Source organism: Branchiostoma belcheri, unplaced genomic scaffold, assembly GCF_001625305.1.
Source record: "Branchiostoma belcheri isolate BF01 breed outbred unplaced genomic scaffold, Haploidv18h27 scaffold226, whole genome shotgun sequence".
Taxonomy (NCBI): Eukaryota; Metazoa; Chordata; class Leptocardii; order Amphioxiformes; family Branchiostomatidae; genus Branchiostoma; species Branchiostoma belcheri.
The window spans coordinates 165,918-183,747 of NW_017803780.1; the positions used below are offsets into that span (position 1 = coordinate 165,918).

Below are 17,830 nucleotides of genomic sequence, written 5' to 3' on the forward strand. Positions count from 1 at the left end.
GGCTGGATGAAAATGCACAAATCCTACGACCACCATATCAAATGCTTTCTTTCCTTATGATTAATTATCACTATTTTGTTATAGAAAGTCTCTTGAGTAAAAAAACGCTATTTCTTAAAGGATTTCCATGTCTGGCTGGTGCCCAATCTGTATTGCTGTAACAAACCTAATTGGAAATGTATTTTTTATCTGTCTCTCTCTGTCTCTCTCTGTCTCTCACTCCTGTCTTCTCTCCTCTCCCCTTCCCTCTCACCCTCTATAAGACAATTTAATCCGAGAGAGGCCACTGCCTCCTCCAATCACACGATTTGTATTGTGGAAAATCGTTATGATCACTTCGAAATGTTCAACTGTCACAACTGCAATGTACATGTATGTAGCGCTGACAAATCTGGACCTACTAATTTGAACTTTTTTAAAGCCAGCAACACTTGAGAGGACGCCATTGACGGTCCAAGCAAACATGGGAATTTGACATTGCTACTAAGTTATTGTTATTGCAAATATCTTGATAATGAGTGAAATTTTTGAATGACAAATCAATTGAGTACTTTTAGCTGTAAGCATCAGGTGTCAATACGACCTAATCACAATGATAATTTTGGAAGGAATGTTCAAAATCAACCCTGTGTTGACTTGAGAAAAATTTTGTTAAGGAATTTACAAAATGTCATTCAAAAACCTTGCTCAGATTATCATCAAAATGTAGATATGAATGATATCTTGAGTATTTTGTCCTTTGGACATTGTCATCATGTGTAACATTTATGGGTGACCTTTAAATGTATTAGTTTTTAGATTGTGGGTATTAAGATCTAGGGTGTGAACATACAGGTAAAGCAACTTTTCGTCTGGGAATCGTCATTTTGATTCCACAAAGGTTGGTCGGTTTGAAAGGCGAGTTGTGTAATTAAATCATTTAAACCACGAAAATATCAACATGAAAATGGTAGGGCTGGCTACTTGCAAAAGGTCTTGCCCTTTGTCTCATTCCTCCTGATACAGCCCCTCATCACAAGGCGTCATCCCAAAATGTTACCAAGACGTCATTACAAACTTTATACTAAAGAAAAACATCTTGGGTAAAATCTTATCCTATTTAGTAACAACATGAGCAAATTTTCTGGATGGTATGTGAATCAATCTATATTTTCAGCTCAGTTCGGATTTGAGAATCATCAAACTTCCTGATATGTCTTCGGCACCAGCAACTGTAGCTGGTGAAAACGTACACGAAAAAAAAAAGCATAAAACCAACAGGACGGTACCCAGGCAATGCTGCTATCTACTATCTCTATCTTTGAAATATCACGTTTAGAAGTGACGCTTTTCATTAAATTGGAGTTGGTCATTCAAGAATGTGTATCTGGTTCGGCAAGAAATTTCTGGCCAAAGTTCAACCATCATCGAGGTACATCCAGAAATTTTGCTCAATGTTTCTAATTGTAATAAAACTCAAGAAAGAAAAAAAAATGTCTGGGGTATAATGATCTTAGCTAAAAAAAACATCACGAGCAAACGTCTTGGATGGTCATTGGGTGTATCAATCTTTGAACTTGTTTGATTTTAAGTGGGATTTGCTTTTAAGTGTCAGTTTTAGGTGAAGGTCCACACTAATTCACAAGAATTGGCATAATCGTTTACAGATGCAAGTTTTTTTGGGTGTGGCCCAAAGTAGGGAAAATTGTGTCAGGTTTCAAGGTATGTGCACATCATCTCGTAAACAATGGCATACATTCCACGCTGTAAATGTGGTCCACAATCGAGAGACATTATGTGGTTTGAACCCTGCACCAAGGAGGACCTGGAAGCCCTGACCCCCAGTGGAAGGGCATATGCGGAGTATTGGAGGGGGAGCAGAGTGTAGCATTGAATGGTTTCAAATTGGTGGTATGATATTAATAAGATATTGTCATTTGTTTTTTGAAAGTAAAACATGAAAATGTAGATCATCCAAAACGTTGCCCGACATGCTTTTATAATGAAACTGGTGACTGTATCCAAAATTGAAGGCAAGGTGCAAACCACACATAGGCTAAATCTTGACGTTAGGGTGTTAACTGTAAACATGACGTCAGCCTGGCTAGCCTGTGGTTTTCAGATCGCCTGCTCTACTCTCTGTCCTTCAGACCGTGGTAGGCCCACTCCCCCCGGCGGGAGCGCTTCTGCACGATGGCCGTGCCCAGCACGACAAGGGCGAGCGCCGCCAGGACACAGCCGGCAGCCAGCATGGCCCAGGGTGCACCGCGGCGTGCAGGGCCAGTCTCCTGGTCATCCACCAGGCGCACAGCGTGTTCAGCTGGGAAATAAAACATCGTTGCGTCAATAGAAGTGTATGGATTCCATTTCAATCTATTTCCGTCTTTTAATGCACACCCACCATGTGTAATGCTGACTATTATTCTGCCTACGTACACCCACCAATGCTGACTGTACTTCTCAGCAGCCTATAGCTAGTCGAGCGTAGACACTTTTTATTACAAGAAGAACAGTACGTGTCGACCTACGGAGAGAGTATCTACAATTATAGAGTCTAATCTAATCCCTACGTTGCCTTGTAATTTTTCTATAGCATGATAGAGAAAAGTACAGTGATATTTTGAAGGAAAATTAGTCTTATCAGTCATTCCGACTTAGTTGAACATGTCCATGTACCTTCTTTGTAATCATCCAGAACGATTGGTCCCTGGTAGATCATGTGACGTCCCCTCATGTCGACCTCTCCTGCAGCTCTTTTGCCCCTCCTGACACAACCCTGGGGGAAAATAACATTTGTGGTGTCATTGAGACATCTTCTATCTTTTGAAGCTAATATAGTCCCTGCGTAAACCACCTTTTTGCTTTCAATTTTGTTGCCTGATACCTTCCACAGCAAACTGTCTACTTTGTTAACAGAGAAACGACATGTGTGTGTAGTTAAAGATAGTTATACTTGGGGTAAAAGAGGAGTAGGGAGACCGTAGAAGGATTCGAAAATTAGGAGTGAAAAAGTAGGAATAACAAGGGCTCGGGTACACTGACATGGACAGGGTATTATATATGAGTCATTACCATGCAGGAACAGAAGCACCGGTAAAAGCAACCGGGCCAGTTATTGAAAAGTAATTTCACTTCATTCTCTGCTGACCTAGGGTAGAACTATCTACATCACTACCATCAGTACTTTCAATACTACAATTATAATGACTTGAGAATCAGACCTGTGCACAGCGGGATCCAGCATCAGCGGCGTCACAGACCAGCACCTCACAGTGCACGTACACCGTCCTCACCTCCCGGATGAAGCGGAACGCCTCGAAACCGAACCGCTCCTTGCCGGGGTCGTCAACGTCGTAGGTCTTCAGTGTGGGGTCAGAGGCACAGCTGGAGGAGACGAAAAAAGAAAAATAGATTGAATTGTCAAAGATCCCAACTTAGATACACATCATCGTAATCATAGTGGAAGATGTGTGATGACACGTTGCAAAGTCGCAAATCGCAAAGAATACTCAGCGTGAATGGTGTGTACATTATCATGATAAAGTTTTTGTGTATGTTTTATGCATTTAAAAAGTATGGTGTTAAGGTAATATGTTCCCTCTAAAGAAATCCATAGTAAAGTAGCATCAAACATTTCTGCCTACCCGTCCCTGATGAGTTGATACTGCAGGCTGTCGTTAGGTGAAGGTGACATGGTGGCCTTACAGTTCAGCGCCAGCACGGAGAGTTTCTGTGCGTGTCCCTGCACCTCCAGCTGCATGTAGACGTGTTGGCGCAGCCTGAGGTGGATGGGGTACTGGTCTGCCCGGTACTGCCTCTGGTACTGCCGGGTGGGGAACATGGAGAGCCGGACCTCCAGCTGACCGAACCCCTCCTCCGTGAAGTTCAGTCCGCCCGGGATGGGCAGGAAGGTCGAGTCCACCCACTCCTTACGCTCGTAGTTACATCTGTGCAGAGAAACAACACATGGGGATTTTGCCTTAAAACAGTCTTGTAGTACAGCTTTAGATATTCTCTCTCTCTCTCTCTCTCTCTCTCTCTCTGCAGTCAATAGGAAATTGCTTTTGAGGTAGCCTTCGGCCATGTTATCTTTGGACCAAGAGAATACTCTTCGGACATCTTTTTGTGGGGGACCCAAGGGCACACCACTAGTCTGGCTGGAATTCTTAGATAGAGAATAACATACCCCCCTTAACCGTCCTAAAGATATGGGCTCAAGATGTACGAGTGAACGTACTTGGATGTGATCCAGATGTCGCCCTCCCGGGTGATGACCCCGCTGTTCAGGTGGGTACCCAGGATGTTGATGGTGTTCAGGAACGTCACGTACTTCGCGCCGAAGGTCACCTGACGGGAGATGGCAGATTCTTTAGAATTTATAAAGCTCTGGCATCATCAAGAATTCGGTACTGCAGAAATTGAGTTTCCAAGAGGCTGCAATATCAGTGTCTCTGGTGATTGTTATATGCCTTGGTATGCTCATCGTTACTGTCTTCATCATCCGTATATCACAGGTCTAAAATTTACAGATGTTGAAGGCACACGTACCTCTGTTCCACAGTCGTACAACTCTGTACGGAACAGGTAGTGAGAACCGTTGGTAGTGGCGCCACAGTTCCGGTCAGGCCTCCAGTGAAGGTTGTTCAGGTCGATGTCGGTCAGCTGATCCTCCGGAATCGACAGTTCCATGTAGTCGTTGCTGCAGGTGGTGGAAGCTGTGGAGGAAAAATGACATAGATAAGAACAGGCTGTGTTGAAAGGAGACATGAAATGGCATCTTTTACCTTACCATCTTTTAGTGGCATGATTTATGCAAATAAAGAACTTTGTTTGAATAAGTAATGAGAAACCAAAAATATGTTAGCTGTAACGTTAACCGAAGGGCATTCATTGTTATAAGTGCATCTTTGAAGTAAGATATAAGCTACACGATTACATATATGACCTCAAAGTAACCAAAAAGGTGTAGAGGAGCCTTGAATGATCAGTTTAGCTCAGTGCTGTATTTTCAAGAAAAGGTCTTTAACTGAATAAGACATCAATATTCAATTGTCTTACCTGACAATTCTGATACTGGTGCACGTGCACGTGCTATATGAGGAACAAAGCACATGTGAATGATAATAGAATAAGATAGTTATTATATCATACATAATATCTTGCTGACTTAAGTCAGATCAAATTGTTATTAAGACCAATACCATTCTGAAACATCACTGTTAAAGGATGAATTGCTTCTTTAGTTATTGAGGAATGTCTAAAGATTAAATTAAGACTGTTACTGAGAGTTGATGCTAAGAGTAATGTGAGGCCAAATCAAGACGGTCGCAATTTGAACTGTCACATCAAGCTTTAGGAACTAGCTATCCATGGGTATTTAGGTTGGCCTGTAGGAAACATTGCATGTAGCAGTGGAAATGACAGGCGTCACGTATTGATACGTAACGTACATAAATCTTACATGCCTCAAATGCCATAAGTATGAAATTCTCACCGTGAACCGCTTTAGAAATATATAAACGTCATGTGCTTTATCAGGCATGATTTCCACAAGCATATATCACAGGTTACTTTCATCATACCTTCTTCTTAGCAGGTTTCTTTGAATCATCAACACTATACGTGCAGTTGCACTAATTTTCATTAGTGTTTTAGTTCAAAATTGCGTACATTAGAAAAAAGTAGTGTAGAATACTGTGACGGGGCCTTTCCTTGGTGCTGAAAAGCTTGTGTAAGACACATTCAATTATGCAATGGTCCCCATACCTACGCAGGTCCTGCAAAGCGGTAAAGAACATAAGCATGTACTACTTACCACATCGATGATACTCAGCCTTGCTGGCCTCTCCGAAGACTCTAATGTTAGTTGTTTCCCAGTCAATCACGTTGCCATGGTAACTACAGTCCGCTGCTATTTCGGCTGAAGACAGCACGCGGTCCCAGAGGTTCACTTCCGACAGCTCTCCGATGAATGACTGGCTCGCTTCGAATCCTCCCCCAACTCGGTCTTGATCCTGACCGAGGATCCATGTTCCGCCTCTGCGCACTCTTCCTCCCACTCTAAACCCCGAGCCTGAAGCCGTCAGGTCGCCGTCAACGTAGAACTGCCAGGCCCCATCGCGACTGCGCCAGGTAGTACACACGGTGTGCCACTCACCGTCCCAAACGGGTGGGTCTGCCATTCGGATGTCGCTTTGGATGTATAACTGAATGCAAAAAATGACATAAGCCAAAAGATTTAAAAATATATATTTCACATTATACCATGGTATGGATGAAACATATTATGTTTTCTCCCATGTCCGTCTGCTCGAGCTCCTGCCATTTCGTAAAACTAACATTTCGTACGGAGATAAAGTGGGCAAATACGACTAGCTTTTTTCCTCATTTTTTTAATGCAGGCCTTTAAAATTGTTTTGTTTAGGTTGTTTTATTTGCCTTTCATTCTAGTCAAAACTTCATTTTTCATGTGATTGACTAAACTACATATCAGGACATACTTGCACATAGTTTACATACATATAGACAGCAGAAGCTTAATATTAAAAGCGATTGTCTACTTACTTGAAATCCACCATTAACAAACAAGAGCAGCTCGTTGTTATGTTGTGACAATGCGTAGCTGACCAGGCTGATCTGATTGCTAGAGGCCATGTTGGAGCGCATGTGCACACATAGGGTAAAACTGGTTAAGTCCCCAGACAATGTGGTCTCCATCCTGGCATAGTCATCAACGTCTCTTGGACCGGGGAAGATGATCTTCTCACCTGGTACAACTAACAAAGATTGAAGACATGTGACAATGTGGTTTGGAAGTCACCAAGAAATTTACAGCTTAAAATCACAATCTGCAAGATTCAAAAGAAAGAAGTACAGTGCCGAGTGACATCAATGGTAGCATCTTTTATTGTTGCTGAAGTAGGACAGATTTAGAAAAGAAAATACAATCATGTAAAACGAGAAAGCCAATCATTTACTCGGGAGGAAATACATCATGTTTCACTCCATCTCCCTCCCCATTTTAAGATGGACTGCTTCCATATCTAGCCTCCTTCGCAGTCTTGTTGGGCGTCGGCGTTATTTTTCTCTGTGAGCGACGCGCGTAATATGCCGCCTCGAGGGACGATTTGCTGCCGAGGGAGTTTTTGCCGCGGAGGGAGCGCAAATCATTCTCTCTGCGGCAAAAACTCCCATATTACTCGCGTCGCTCACAGAAAAAATAACGCCCAACAAGACTGCGAAGGAGGCTATTAAATTATGCTGTTGACAGACCACAGCCACTCCACCATGACAAAACCTTGCCTTTTTGTCCATGTAATTCAGACTTGGTGTTAAGAGTTGATACTAGGTACACATAGATATTTCCGAAGGGGGGGAGGGGTAGCTTTTAGGAATTGTATGTAGCAGTGGTAGTGGCAGAAGGGAGAACGTGATCGTAAGAAGTCCGGTGACTTCAAGCGGGAACGTATTACCTGCACGTGTGCATCGGGATCCACTTGATCTTCCATCGCCCACGAAGCCAGACCGACAGGTACAGTTCGCCCCGATCCCGGGAGCCGGGATGTCTGCACAAGTAGCTTCGGCATCGCAAGGGTTGGGAGAACAACCGTCGATATCTGTGGAACAAATTAGATACAATGACTGTTCACTTGAAATCTAATAGGCTGTACACACAAAAATATCATCGCCACTCTTTCACGTATTTCTATCATTTAGTACGTATACGCTTCTTGTCGTTACTTCCCGCAACTAATTCACTAGTTCACGGAGGAAAGAGGAGTTTGTATTGTTCGAGCCACAAAAATACAAACATATCAACAAACAAACAAAACAACAAACAACAAATATATTGTACAGAAGTACAAGAATATCAAATGAGGAGACGTAGACGCAAGCTAAATAATGCAGATTTTTCTATTAGTTTTATCGATCATCACTTATTCCCAGTCACCATTTAGCATTGTGGAATTCTATTTTCATGTATAACGTTGTGGGCCACCAAATCGTTACTTACTGTAAATATGTCGGTGTTGTTGTATTTAAGAAATATATGTACTTGATTTATACCAGTTGATAATTACCTCTCTCACATCTGCCCCCTTCGAAACCAGATCGACAGTTGCAGGTGTAGTTATTTGCTGCGACCACACAGTCTCCATTCTCACAAGGACTGGGGAAACAAACGTCCTGAAAATCTGTAGCTGGAAAGTTGCAACAGGCAAAGTCAAATTCTTTGAACTCCGAAAACTCTGTCAGTTATCAAGCATTGAACTGAAATTGAACATTACGTATTTTAATATGATCACTTCTTTAAAACTGTCGGACCCGGTGAGAGTACGATGACTTACCGCAGTAGGTTAAGTGGCAGCGAACCCCGGGTAGTTTATATACGTAGTAACCAGCGCTGCAGGCCTTCACTCGGATGGGGCTTGTCCAGCCAGCTACACAGGGGTTACTGCCCCATAAGGCACACGTCTGGCGGGAGACTTCTCCATCGGCAACGCTGGGATGTTGTCCATTCATCCATATCGGGGCATGCGTACCACATCTGTAGTCGGTTGGCGGGGGTTGTGTGGGCATTGAAGTACCGGCAGGACTCATGAAGCGGTACCACTCTCCGTTAAAGCCATTGTCACATTTACCTTTATAACCAGGGATGTCGACACTTCTCCACGGCTGATTTAGTACACGGTAGCTGTTGCAAGGATCTGGAGAAACAACAGCGAGTAAATTATGACTACCAGAAAGTGACGGTTAATTTGAAAATACTCTGAAGGGTAACTTCTGCTGAGGTACATGTATATTCCCCTGTCAACATGTCAACAATATGGACGCTACGTAATAGGACAACTTTTAACTGACTGTTACATGAAATGAGTGACATCCGACCCACCGCAAATACGCAACTCTTATACTTGCCACCTGTTTTATTCATGGAGTATACAATACGAGGCCCAGCGACAGATATATACCTGTCATACCTTATTTGCCATCTACGTAACCAAAAACCTAGGAGGGCAGTGTCAAGACTTGCGTCAGCTAGATAGATGTGTCTTGAAAGGACACAGATGAAACTGGTGTATAGTCTGTAACGTTACATAACACTATATGCAATCAACAAGCGTGGAAAATCCGGTTCTTTCTTGCCAGAAAAATTTAAAGCAAGTTGATGCGTGCGTGGATATCAACCATTAGATAAATCAGAACGTAGAGGACTTACCGCTATTTTGACGGCGGCTCTGAAAGGATAGCTCATCAGCACCAGCGCTTCTTCCTCTTTTCTGTATAATATAAAGGACGAGTTCTCTCTCTCTCTTTTTCTTTCTTTTTTCTCTCTCTCATTACTGGTGGACGCAGATGCGGCAACATTTTCAGACTACATACTGTATATCTTTACATACTGTATTGCATTTTCGTAAAATGTAGGGAATACATCAAACATAAGACAGAAGGTAATATGTTAACGATCTGTCAGTAGTGACGAAAAAAGCTAGCCTTGGAAGCATCCTACATGCCCTTGTACGCAGAGTTCCGGACTGAACCAGGATAAAGCAGTGGCCATAAAGTTGGATGGGGAAGATCTGGAAGAGGTATCCAAATTCACTTACCTGGGTAGTACAGCAGACAAAGAGAACAACGTCAGTGTTGAGATTGGAAAAAGGATTTGGTTAGGGGCAGCCGCATTTACGAAACTGAAAAGAATTTGGAAGGACAAACACATAAAGATTGGCACAAAAATACGTATCTACAATGCATGTGTGCTGTCTACAGTCCTGTACGGGTCTGAGACTTGGCAAATGACCTCCAACCAGGAAAAACGGTTGGACGTTGCGGACCAAAGATGGCTTCGGGCCATGTTGAAAGTCAGGTGGCAACAACACACTAGCAATGACGAGATCAGGCGTCGGACAGGTCAGCCTAAGCTCTCTAAGCTAGTACAAAGAGCAAGGCTGAGGTGGCTAAGCCACGTATCTAGAATGTCAAGACAAAGATTGCCAAAAGTGGTGTTAACGTGGTGCCCACAAGGAAAAAGGAAGAGGGGCGGGCAAAGTATGACGTGGAGAAAAACAGTGGAAAGAGACCTTGCAGTGATGGGTTGCGAGTGGGAGGGGCGCAACGAGCCGCGCAAGATAGAGGCAGATGGAGAACAATGATGGCCCGCCTCAGCAGTAGCTGATATGCGGTGGAGCGGTAGGTAGGTAGGTATGTAGAGTTCCGGACAGACTAGATATCTGTAAATACAGCTTGCCTAGACGTAAACACCCATTGACACAAATAGTACAAACCATTTCAATTGAGGTCCTTACGAGGTTTTCGAGGTCCTCAGCATCTTGTCCTCTCTTTTCTGTTGCTCTTGTTGACGACACATCAGCGTCGGTGCCCTCGGCGTCTCCATCAGCGTCTCCGGTGTCTCCATTGGTGCCCTCGGTGTCTCCATCAGCGTCTCCGGTGTCTCCATTGGTGCCCTCGGTGTCTCCATCAGCGTCTCCGGCGTCTCTATCAGCGTCTCCGGCGTCTCCATCAGCGTCTCCGGCGTCTCTATCAGCGTCTCCGGCGTCTCCATCAGCGTCTCCGGCGTCTCCACCAGCGTCTCCATCGGTACCCTCGGCGTCTCCATTAGCGTCTCCGGTGTCTCCATCGGTGCCCCCGGTGTCTCCATCGGTGCCCTCGGCGTCTCCATCAGCGTCTCCGGTGACTGTATCTGTGCCCTCGGCGTCTCCATCAGCGTCTTCAGTGAATCCATCGGTGCCCTCGCTGTCTCCATTTGTGTCCTCGGTGTCTCCATCAGCGTCTCCATCGGTGCCCTCGGTGTCTCCATCGGTGCCCTCGGTGTCTCCATCAGCGTCTTCGGTGACTAAATTGGTGCCTTCGGTGTCTTCCGTCTCTTCATCAGTGTCGTCATCAGGGCCACCGTCATACACATCAGGTTTGCCTCCTTTGGCGTCTCCAATGCCTCCTCCATTGTTTTTGAGCGCCACAGATAAACGATGAAGGATTCGAAGGGCCTCTAGCTCTTTACCGGAGACGGTGTCGCCTGCATGTGTGCAAAAGGGTAGAAAGTTGACTTTAGTATATATTTACCTTCGCCATGAAGGCTTTGTTTTCAGTAGCGTTTGTGTGTGCGCGCGTGTGTGTTTGTATGTATGTATGCGGTTTAGCACGATAACGCAAAAAGCTTTGGATGTTATGACATTTCTGAATCGGTGTCATCCTGTGAAACCTCAATGCACTAAAAGTAGCCTGGTTTTGTAGTAGTTGGTAAATAGACTCTTTCCGCATATTGGGACGACAAGACCGAGACAGCTATCCAACATGAAAAACACAAGTGAGGCTGAGATTCCCCCATTTTCCTGTCAGTTGTTTCCATAAGACAAAATTTGTACTTTTCTGTCATAATCAACGCATAACATGAACTTGCGCGTACTGAGCGTGTAAATAAGTCCATGTAGAATTAGCAACTGCATGCAGCCAAGACATATAGAAGACAATTCTTACCAGTCACTCCAGAAGAGCAAAGACCCAAAAACACCAAGGAGAAGAACGCCAGCAGGTACATGTTCTTCATCTTTGTTCACAGAAGTGCAAAGAACAAGACCAGACCTTAGAGTGTCACCTGAACGAAGTGACAGGTTGGAAGGCAAGTCGGACTAGGGGGCTGTCATTGGTTGGTGACTGGCATTTGACTAACATCCCGGTCAAAGTTACTGATCCGATGTACGAGTACACATACGTGTCTAGAATATCTTGCTTGGGTTAGTGGACAGTTTTAGATGAAGTACATTAAAGTATAGAGAATCTTTAAATTTGGATTTTGGATTTGACCCGTGGCGTAAACAAGAACGCAGCGATAGGGGGTAAGCTCATAGTCAAGTTTCGCAAACTTCGGGAAAACATTAGCAACGGCAATCTGTAATTTACTTCATTACTAAATGGGCCTTCTCTCTGTATGCAAAGAGAGAGGAGGTTTGAAGTATCTGAATTTGTCAAGTTTTCGGCTAAGTTTACTTAAGTAGGAAAGGGTAGAACAATGCCGTATGTCTCACAAAACTGTGCGGTATATCCCGCAGAACTGTATGGTATGCATCACAGAACTGTGCGCTATATCCAGCTGAACTGTACAGCATGTCTCACAAAACTGTGCGGTATATCTCCCAGAAATGTACAGCCTAGCATGTCTCACAAAACTGTACGGTATGCCCGGGCCAGCAGAAATTTGCGGACCTTTCGCAGAAATCGAGTTAATTTCGCAGAACTATCCACATCGCAATACGAAACGCTCCTGCGAAACCTCCTCTGCGGAAGAAACCATAGCCCCTGATCATAATCTCCAAGCAGATTCGGTTGGGCAAGGGGACTTTATGTTGGCCGCCGGTATCCACTGGCCGGCCGTACCCTAGCCTAACAGGTCGTCCGGTGTTCGGAAGCAGTCTAACCAGATTTAGGCCACACCTATCTTCCTCGCCGACCATGTACAGCAGCCCAGAATGCTTGCCAACCTACTTCCAATCATCTGACTCCTAGCCGAAGACTGCCGACCCCCTTCGAACCATTTTCCAACCCTATCCGGAATGATCCAACCCTATCCCCTCACGAAACGACTTGAGAGAAAGTTGGACGGCACATGCACAAAATTGTTGCGGGCTGCTCTCAACATCTCCTGGAAAGAGCATCCCAAAAAGGAAATGCTCTATGGAAACCTCCCCCCCCCATATCTCAAGTCATCCGTGAGAGGAGGCTCCGTTTTGCTGGGAATTCATGGAGGAACAAGGAAGAGATCGTTAGTGATGTGCTTCCTGGGCACCCAAACATTGGCATGCCAGTGTAGGCAGACCTTGCACAACATACATACAACAACTGTGTGAGGATGCGGGCTGCAGACCAGAAGACCTGCCCAGGGCCATGAAGGATAGGGAGGGCTGGCGGAAAAGAGTCACGAGCATCCATGAAACTCGCACGACCAGATGATGATGATCCGGAATGAAAATTTGCAGAATCGGGGGACCATTACTTGAAGCACAAATATGCCAAGCAATGAAAGCTGGACTTAAAAGTTTAAGGTTTAAGGCCAGCCCCTGTCACACATTCACGAATTTGGCCTCCCGAACTCGTTAACGCTAGCCGAACGCCCGCCGGTCGAATGTTTCATAATCTTTCTCGTAAACTGGCCACGCTCGAATTTCGATGTGTAAATGCAATCGGTAAAATGAGCACCATTAAATTTCGTTGTAAACGTCCCATCGGAAAGAGCAAAGAAAATTATGTAGTATGTACTAGCCTCTTTCAAAACCCCGTTTATTCTAATGAATGCGGCTCTATCAATAGATCATTTTGTCTATCCCCGATTAAATTGAGGCCACAAAACTTGTATTTTTACCAATCTTCCGACAAAAGAATTTCTAAGTTGGTGGCATCCTGTCATAAACTACTGTACTGACGGCCCAACACGGATCACACCCTCACATATACATGTAGTCAGTAAGTTTTTAAACACAGCCTGTCCGTTGTCCTTTGCATACTCAGGAATTAAAAAAAGCAAGTTCCAACTTTCTTCCAGCCGACCAGAAGAACACCGCACGTAAGAACGCTTTGTCCAGTATGTGCCGCCAGGAAGTGGTAAGTTATATGTACGTTCATTTCCAATAATAAAAAAAACTGCAATCGTACGCATGATGTGATGATGGTTGCCGAAATAAAGAAACTAAATGGAGTAAACGTAAATACGTCTACGATGCTGTAATCATAACATGCTTAAAAAACAAAAGCAGGAGCATTTATTATGAAAGCAACAAAACAAAAAACCTGGCGTGTGAAACCTCAATGCACTAAAAGTAGCCTGGTTTTGTAGTAGTTGGTAAATAGACTCTTTACGCATATTGGGAAGACAAGACCGAGACAGCTATCCAACATGTAAAACACAAGTGAGGCTGAGATTCCCCCATTTTCCTGTACCTTGTTTCCATAAGACAATCTGAACAAAATTTGTACTTTTCTGTCATAACCAACGCATAACATGAACTTGCGCCCACTGAGCGTGTAGATAAGTCCATATAGAATTAGCAACTGCATGCAGCCAAGAAATATTGAAGACAATTCTTACCAGTCACTCCAGAAGAGCAAAGACCCAAAAACACCAAGGAGAAGAACGCCAGCAGGTACATTTTCTTCATCTTTGTTCACAGAAGTGCGAAGAACAAGACCAGACCTTAGAGTGTCACCTGAACGAAGTGACAGGTTGGAAGGCAAGTCGGACTAGGGGGCTGTCATTGGTTGGTGACTGGTATTTGACTAACATCCCGGTCAAAGTTACTGATCCGATGTACGAGTACACATACGTGTCTAGAATATCTTGCTTGGGTTAGTGGACAGTTTTAGATGAAGTACTAGTACATCAAGGTATAGAGAATCTTTCTACTGGGTTCTCGATTTGACTCGTGGCGTAAACAAGCGATAGGGCAACGATAGGGCGTAAGCCCAAGATTCACAAACTTGAGGAAAGGATGAGCAACAGTAATGTGTAATTTATTTCATTACCAAGTAGACCTCTCTGTATGCAAAGGGCCGGGAGGTTTAAAATTCTCGTGTGTTTTACACATTTAGCCCCGCCGTGTCTCCTTAACCTATCTAGACTGAGCTTTTTTGGGATCTTTGGGACTGGGGACTGGGGGGGGGGGTTACTCGAGAACGGTACTAGTGTATCGTATGGCCACCAAATTTTCAGAGGATGCATTACTAGTAATAATTAATCATAACAACAATTTTGATATCATTATGACGTAATATGACGTCATTATGACGTCTTTATGTGATTTATTGCCTAATACCATAATGCCTAAAAACTTAATGGTATACAACACAAGTTTACCATCAAGTGATTATGATAGAATATTGAGGTCCGCCATCTTGGATGTTGACCAACGACGTCATCAAACTAGCACAAGTTATGCATAATTATTGACGAAAATTACATGAAATTATATAAGATGCTATTAATATTAGAAAGCATGTGTAAATCATCATAAAAGCCTGAAAAGGTCATTTTTTAAACCAAGATTACGTATTTTTGCAAACCCGTTGCCATGGCAACACGAAAACTTATTAATTCATCTCACTGCTATGAAATTGAACAATATGCTAGGAAAAGTCACCAAGTTTGGTGGCCCTGGGTCAAGTGCAGGCACTTTTAGCCACCCCCGTCTAGAGAGGGTTAGTCTAACCCGGCCCGCCCAAGTTTACTTTTAGCTGATACTCTGGGTCTGGAGCTATCAATGCTTCTCTCTGTATGTACGCAAGTGAAGCAATATGTTGACAATTCGTATGTGCTTCACATTGTTAGTCCCGCTAAAACAAACAGAACAGATGTCACTGTGGATTAAGTGCTTAGGGAGTAGCTCCTCGCGTTTTATCTTGGATCAAACCTGTCTTTTGTTCTCGTTGTTTTTCGCTGAAATACAGGATGTCTGGTCTGTGAAGGTATGTACTCGTACGTGAGAACCATACGAAGGAAAGTACGTAAGGAAACAGCTTGGAGGTTATGGGCTGAGGCCGGGTGCTACACCCGACTGGCTTTGGCATGAACAAAATATCAGCAGATAGACCTTCTCTCTGTATGTACGCAGATGGAGCAATATGTTGAAAATTTGTTGATCCAGAGCAACTAATCAAAGTGTTAAATTCAACGGCGTTGAATTTAACACTTTGATTAGTTGCTCTGGATCTTGAGCTATCATGAGCAATTTTTTTCAAATTCACGGGTCAGGTTTGATTACTAGTAAATGGTAAAAAACTTATATCACTCCCTCAGAGTCCCACTCTCCAATGTTAAATAGTTTGGCGCCTCTCGATTAGACCGAGTTCATCTGTATTTATCATCACAAGATAGAACAGATATAACTGTAGACTTAAATGAAGCTAGTTTTAGGTGCTTCTTCTTTTCCTAGACGATCGTTTTAAACAATCTCTAAATAAGAAGCCAAACTTGCGTGCTGAGCTTTGCTTTTCTCTTTATTCTAACACTGTTTGGCGTTTCATTAATTCCTGACTCGGTCGTGTTCATCCTCATCCACAAAAGAACAGATGTCACTGTGGATTAAGTGCTTAGGGAGTAGCTCCTCGCGTTTTATCTTAGGTTCACCTTCCGTCAATTACTAGACGGTCCTTTTTGTGCATCACCTGTTGTGACAATAATCTCCAGATAAGAAGCAAATCTTTTAGGTTTAAAGGTTTTGTTCTTCTGTGCATTGTAATGTTCGGCGTTTATCTATTCGGTCATGCTCATCCTTACAACAAAAGAGCAGACACCACTATGGATCAAGTGCTTAAGAAGAGGCTTATAAGGCTTTTACGTTTCGTGGATCGTATTTTAGCTGAAGTACAGAATGTCCACTCTATGAAGATATGTACCTGTAGGTGAGGATCATACATGCCACTGAGCGAAAAATGACACATGTCAGTGTAGACAGAGGTGAATCTTGGTTTAGGTGCGTCTTCGGTCCGTCTTGTGTATCACCTTTTGTGGCAATTATCTCTAGATAAGAAACCAAACTTGCGTAGTCAAAGGTTTTTCTTCTCTTTATTTCAATATTGTTTAGCGTTTCGCGATTCGGTCATGGTCCATGTTCATTCTCACAACAAAAGAGCAGATATCACTATAGCTTAGGTGCTTAAAAGGAAGCTTATAAGGCTTTTCACGTTTCGTGGACCGAATCAGTTTGTTATTTTAGCTGAAGTACAGAATGTCCACTCTATTATATGAAGGTATGTACGTGTACGTGAGGACCATACATGCCACTGAGCGAAAAATAACCCATGTCAGTGTAGACAGAGGTGAATCTTGTTTTAGGTGCGTCTTCGGTCCTTTTTGTGCATCACCTTTTGTGGCAATTATATCTCTAGAGAAGAAACCAAACTTGCGTAGTCAAAGGTTTTTCTTCTCTTTATTTTAATATTGTTTGGCGTTTCGCGATTCGGTCATGGTCCATGTCCATTCTCACAACAAAAGAGCAGGCGTCACTATAGCTTAGGTGCTTAAAAGGAAGCTTATAAGGCTTTTCACGTTTCGTGGACCGAATAAGTCTGTTGTTTTAGCTGAAGTACAGAATGTCCACTCTATTATATGAAGGTATGTACCCATACGTGAGGCTCATACATGCCACTGAGCGAAAAATGTCCATGTCAGTGTAGACAGAGGTGAATCTTGTTTTAGGTGCGTCTTCGGTCCTTTTTGTGCTTCACCTGTTGAATCAGTTATCTCGAGATAAGAAGCCAAACTTGCGTAGTCAAAGGTTTTTCTTCATTTTAATATTGTTTAGTGTTTCGCGATTCGGTCATGTTCATCTTCACAACAAAAGAGCAGACGTCACCATGGATTAAGTGCTTAAAAAGAAGAAGCTTATAAGGCTTTACTTGTTTCGTGGACCGAATCAGTTTGTTATTTTAGCTGAAGTACAGAATGTCCGCTATATGAAGGTATATACGCGTACGTGAGGACCACACATGCCAGTGAGCGAAAAATAACCCATGTCAGTGTAGACAGAGGTGAATCTTGTTTTAGGTGCGTCTTCGGTCCTTTTTGAGCATTACCTGTTGAATCAGTTATCTCGAGATAAGAAGCCAAACTTGCGTAGTCAAAGGTTTTTCTTCATTTTAATATTGTTTAGTGTTTCGCGATTCGGTCATGTTCATCCTCACAACAAAAGAGCAGACGTCACCACGGACTAAGTGCTTAAAAAGAAGCTTACAAGGCTTTACTTGTTTCGTGGACCGAATCAGTTTGTTATTTTAGCTGAAGTACAGAATGTCCGCTATATGAAAGTATGTACGTGCCAGTGAGCAAAAAAAAAAAAAAAAAAAA

The 17,830-nt window shown here is 43.3% G+C and overlaps 1 protein-coding gene across 5 annotated transcripts; it reads right to left on the bottom strand.

The window, feature by feature from the left end:
• Positions 1 to 464: 464 nt before the first annotated feature.
• On the bottom strand, positions 465 to 14,188 carry LOC109470470. Of its 5 annotated transcripts, none has more exons than XM_019769429.1 (15): positions 14,078 to 14,188; positions 10,266 to 11,014; positions 9,200 to 9,260; positions 8,328 to 8,687; positions 8,061 to 8,180; positions 7,452 to 7,595; positions 6,544 to 6,755; positions 5,795 to 6,185; positions 5,038 to 5,070; positions 4,528 to 4,694; positions 4,217 to 4,326; positions 3,624 to 3,926; positions 3,201 to 3,363; positions 2,656 to 2,755; positions 465 to 2,299 (listed from the first exon to the last, which is right to left on the bottom strand). In XM_019769429.1, the coding sequence occupies exons 1-15, from the start codon at positions 14,145 to 14,147 to the stop codon at positions 2,112 to 2,114; spliced, it is 3,171 nt and encodes a 1,056-aa protein (XP_019624988.1). In that variant the 5' UTR covers positions 14,148 to 14,188; the 3' UTR covers positions 465 to 2,111. The 5 variants fall into 5 exon arrangements, with proteins under 5 accessions (XP_019624988.1, XP_019624989.1, XP_019624987.1 ...); XM_019769430.1 differs by lacking the exon at positions 14,078 to 14,188 and adding an exon at positions 11,476 to 11,573 and having other exon boundaries at positions 10,287 to 11,014; XM_019769428.1 differs by lacking the exon at positions 14,078 to 14,188 and adding an exon at positions 11,476 to 11,573.
• Between the last annotated feature and the right edge of the window lie 3,642 nt (positions 14,189 to 17,830).

Coding starts and splice junctions, on each gene's coding strand:
- LOC109470470 (XM_019769429.1), bottom strand. CDS start 14,147: ATGAAGAAAATGTACCTGCTGGCGTTCTTCTCCTTGGTGTTTTTGGGT. Junction 8,181..8,327: donor CTGCCACTTAACCTACTGCG/GTAAGTCATCGT, acceptor GCAACTTTCCAG/CTACAGATTTTCAGGACGTT. Junction 2,300..2,655: donor TCTGGATGATTACAAAGAAG/GTACATGGACAT, acceptor TTTATTTCCCAG/CTGAACACGCTGTGCGCCTG.